The sequence below is a fragment of the Apaloderma vittatum genome, unplaced genomic scaffold (genome assembly GCF_000703405.1).
Source record: "Apaloderma vittatum isolate BGI_N311 unplaced genomic scaffold, ASM70340v1 scaffold12512, whole genome shotgun sequence".
NCBI classification, from domain to species: Eukaryota; Metazoa; Chordata; class Aves; order Trogoniformes; family Trogonidae; genus Apaloderma; species Apaloderma vittatum.
Window position 1 is genome coordinate 11,173 of NW_009701933.1, and position 204 is coordinate 11,376.

The 204-nt window shown below is 51.0% G+C and overlaps 1 protein-coding gene across 1 annotated transcript in view; it reads right to left on the reverse strand.

Annotated features, from left to right (window-relative positions):
* ERGIC3 (ERGIC and golgi 3) overlaps positions 1 to 197 on the reverse strand; it is a gene marked incomplete at its 5' end in the record, with an annotated part of 9,079 nt that extends 8,882 nt beyond the window's left edge. The window contains one exon of the mRNA XM_009879337.1: positions 122 to 197. Within this exon, the coding sequence (XP_009877639.1) occupies positions 122 to 197 (76 nt within the window). The remainder of the gene's footprint in view (positions 1 to 121) is intronic.
* Between the last annotated feature and the right edge of the window lie 7 nt (positions 198 to 204).

The following is a 204-nucleotide window of genomic DNA, read 5'->3' on the forward strand; positions in this document are numbered from 1 at the left end:
TTCCCTGATTCTCTTATTCTACGATCACCAACGTCTCCCCGCAGCAGCCGGCACACGGAGCCTCCCGGGCCCTTCGCGAGTACGAAAATTATCCAGAAAACTATTCAGGAGTCGGACTCACAAGCACAAGGCATATGCGGAAAGATAACGTCCAGATTGATCTTCAGTTTATCTCCCCTTGACTTGTCCACGTACAACTCGGGA